This window comes from Aptenodytes forsteri, unplaced genomic scaffold, assembly GCF_000699145.1.
Source record: "Aptenodytes forsteri isolate BGI_AS27 unplaced genomic scaffold, ASM69914v1 Scaffold550, whole genome shotgun sequence".
NCBI lineage: Eukaryota > Metazoa > Chordata > Aves > Sphenisciformes > Spheniscidae > Aptenodytes > Aptenodytes forsteri.
In genome coordinates, this window is record NW_008795689.1 from 172,612 (window position 1) to 176,232 (window position 3,621).

At 39.4% G+C, this 3,621-nt stretch overlaps 2 protein-coding genes across 2 annotated transcripts in view; both read left to right on the forward strand.

Annotated features, from left to right (window-relative positions):
* Window positions 1-2,123, forward strand: part of CHEK2 (checkpoint kinase 2) — a 20,455-nt gene extending 18,332 nt beyond the window's left edge. The window contains exons 13-15 of the mRNA XM_009282806.2: window positions 305-385; window positions 987-1,078; window positions 2,045-2,123. Of these exons, the coding sequence (XP_009281081.2) occupies window positions 305-385; window positions 987-1,078; window positions 2,045-2,054 (183 nt within the window). The 3' untranslated portion in view covers window positions 2,055-2,123. The remainder of the gene's footprint in view (window positions 1-304; window positions 386-986; window positions 1,079-2,044) is intronic.
* Window positions 2,124-3,364: 1,241 nt separating this feature from the next.
* The window catches only part of TTC28 (tetratricopeptide repeat domain 28), a 198,292-nt gene continuing 198,035 nt past the window's right edge, over window positions 3,365-3,621 (forward strand). Inside the window, exon 1 of the mRNA XM_009282825.2 lies at window positions 3,365-3,565. Coding sequence (XP_009281100.1) covers window positions 3,365-3,565 — 201 coding nt within the window. The remainder of the gene's footprint in view (window positions 3,566-3,621) is intronic.

Consider the following 3,621-nt stretch of genomic DNA (forward strand, 5'->3'; position numbering starts at 1 on the left):
TTTAGAGAGAAGGATGTTGTGGTGGACCGTGTCAAAGGCCTTAAGAAGTCCAGATGACATCCGTAGCTCTTCCCTTGTCCACTGATGTAGTCACTCCGTCATAGAAGGCCACTAGGTTGATCAGGCAAGACTTGGCCTTGGTGAAGCCATATTAGGAAGGTGTTTATTTGGGGGGAAGTGGGGGAACCGCCTTTTCTCCTTTATTCATTCATTCTTTAATTGCTGATCCATTTCGTTAGCCAAAATGTAGGCTTTTCCCTTAAATATTCCATATACTACTTAGAGTTACTGCTTTTTTTCACAGGATGAGTGTATGAAGAATACATTTCAACAGCTACTTGCTCAGACACGTGCCAATATGAATCCACCACAAACATCAAAAATGGTATGTGTAACAGATTATTTGAAGATTAATACTTGATGCATAGAGAAAATAGATTTTGAAGTAATCCATAATAAGAAAATCAATTAATTTTGAGGACTTACAGCCAAAATGCCCATTTCTCTATGTAGCAGTCTGCTAATTATCTCTGCCTTCTGAATAGAAGCAATGGACTTCTGTGCTTTGGCAAGACACTGTTTAAATGTATAGAAAGTGTCTCCTACACTTTAAAGGATTATTCATATATTTAAAATTAAATTGTTGAACATGTATGTTTTGATGGATTCAAGTCACAAATGTTCAGTAGTCAAGGAAAAATTCTCATGTTAGTGAAAGTTTAGAATGCTATTGTGACATTCATTATCAGATGCTCATTAGGAGAATTTTAAACAGTAGCGGAAGATAAAGCTGGGGGCAGTGTCTTATATGAGAAGGATCAAATATCATTAGATAGATCTTGGTAGAGAAACATTTGTTAGTCATGCTGCTTTTTTGCTCACAGAAAGGAGACTTTATCCAACATCTGTAATTCTGTAGCAAGCAAAACAGTTAGGCTCTGTCTTACCTGATTTCATGTAGCCATCCTGCTGTATCTTTCTTTTAGCCAACCACAACAAGAAAGCGTCTCCATGAAAATGAGGAAGAATCTGGCTCTTCTAAGCGTGCTGTTCCTTCTACGTCATTTCAGAAAATGAGGTGAAGAAAAAGAGAAAGTGACTTTTGTTAATTATAGCTTTTTTTATGGAAAGCAGAATTTTTATTTAAGAAGAATCTTAATAATGGAATAACTGTTGAAGAAGCAATTGCTAAATAAAAATAACTTTGTAAGACTGAAGTGACTGCTGTGCATGCATCAGAATCTACACAAATAGTCATGTTCCATTTCATCCAGCTGTCTGACTCAAGTAGAGTATCAGAAAAACTCATGAACTAAGTTACTAAATATTTTAGGCTAGCTTCATCACCACTTACACTCTTTGTTTCTTCTGGTTCCAGTTTCTAGGTTAGTCATGGAAATAATGCTTAGTCCTCACAGATGAAAAAGGAATACTAAGTTTGCTGAGCTTTTGCCTGAGACATAGTATTACCTGACACAAAATGCTGCTCACAGACTTCTGAGGACACTTCATAGAATACCAGGTTGGAAGGGACCTCAAGGATCATCTGGTCCAACCTTTCTTAGCAGAAACACAGTCTAGACAAGACGGCCCAGCACCCTGTCCAGCTGCATCTTAAAAGTGTCCAATGTTGGGGAATCCACCACTTCCCTGGGGAGATTATTCCGATGGCTGATTGTTCTCATTGTGAAAAACTTTCCTCGTGTCTAATTGGAATCTTCCCAGGAGTAACTTGTACCCATTACCCCTCGTCTTTTCCATGTGACTCCTTGTAAAAAGGGAGTCTCCATCTTCTTTGTATCCACCTTTTAAATACTGGAACATGGTGATACTTGCGATACGCAGTTTTGAAGTAAAACTACCAATGGAGCTTGAGGAGCTCTGGACTTCAGATAAAGCTAAATACTAAATACTGGGCTGGCAGACTCAACAGTGTTGTCATCTGTGAAGTGGTTGATGGGCTTTCAAAGCAAAAGTTATCATCTGCATGTAGTTTCTAACCGGTCTCTTCTTGAAAAGTGTGTACTATGTTTATTTCCCTTAGGATGGACTGAGTAAGAGGAAACAGGACAACAAGTGATGTAAGGAAGATGTGTAAGTTCCTGCCAGAGAAGAACTAGGAAATGAACTGAGAGAGAAACCAATTTTTAATTTGCTTGTCTGTTAAGTGAAAATTTTGGACTGTGTGCCTCTTACTAAAGGATATTAATTTCATTATTGACTAAGAGGGATCAATTTAGTAACTTTGTTCTAAAACGTGCATCTGGTTGAAGGCATTTGCTGTAAATTGATTTGGAAAGAATAAAGCCTAATGCGTTATGAAATAAACCAATTTCAAGTAGGAATTAAGGTAAGACATTAATGAGTCAGGTTTTCCCATATGTGCCTATTGCAGAGATCTTGTGTGTTTTGAGATATTCGATATTAACCATCGTTAATGATAAAATGGCAATTCTTGTACATTCTTATTTTTCTTAATGAACTGGATGGAGGAACATCTATGGGCATCTGGGTGAAAAAAATACCACTGGTTCAAATCCACTCCAGATACACAGGGGTGATAAAACAGAAGAAATGCATGTCTATCCTCTAATGCCATTCCCTTTCTGGTGCACGCGTGTGGTTGATTGGCACATCCTCAGAGAGTTCTGGTACTTACTGTAGCTCATCTGAAGTAAAAGGGAATATGCAGCTGCCCTTTGCTAGATAAAAGAATCATAAAGGACTCGGTGTGGTTGGGCTAGGTTTGTGATCTGGTGTACTGCAAAAGCCAATACCTTTGGGATTTGGTTACCAGTGATTTTAAAAAGACCTGCATCGTTACAGACAAGATAATTCACCTAATTCTGCAAATTAACTGTAATTGGTCTTTAGATAGAAATAGAAAACTTATATAATTTATTCTTCTGTCTTTTTTACATTCCACTATTGTTAGATTTTTTTTTTTTTTAACTGCTTTGCTTGAATCCTTTCCCTGGGTCCTGACTAAGACCTGCTTTCTGATGAAATCTTAATTTTGGTCTCACTCGTTTGAAGTCAAACCTTTGAGCCGATGGCCGTGTGTCCATCATTTTATTGCAGAAAGCTTTCTGAGGTTTCAGACCCTTGCATTTTCCCCATGAAATAGTAAGTTTGGGAGGCTTTATTAAATTCCACTAAGGTAAAGTGGCATCCAATTTTCACTTAATAAAGAAACGATAATTTCTTGTCTATGTATTATTCACAGCACAAGAGTCTTCAGCATAATCTGCTTGCCTGTTCATTTCAACAGGCATGGGTCTACAGCATTTGGAAGGCTTCAGTTCGGGTGTCAGAACTGTGATCAGAAGGCAAAGGATGAGCCTAGCTGTGCCCGGTAAGAGCGATGCCACCAGTGACCAATGCCACTGCCTGGAGTCTGCAGAGGGTACGATGTGGAACCCTGCTTACCCTCAAGCAGCTGTTGCTACGGCTGCTGCTGCCTTTGGGAGATGGTCTTCCACCTTTATGGCGGTACAACGATTTTGAAGCTGTGTTCTCCGTGAAGATGGGGCTTGGAAGTGTTCGCGGCGAGTCAGCTGAAGAGGCAGGCTGCTTACTTCTTTTGTGTGGCCCGTGTGGAGGCCGGGCTCGCCCTCAGCC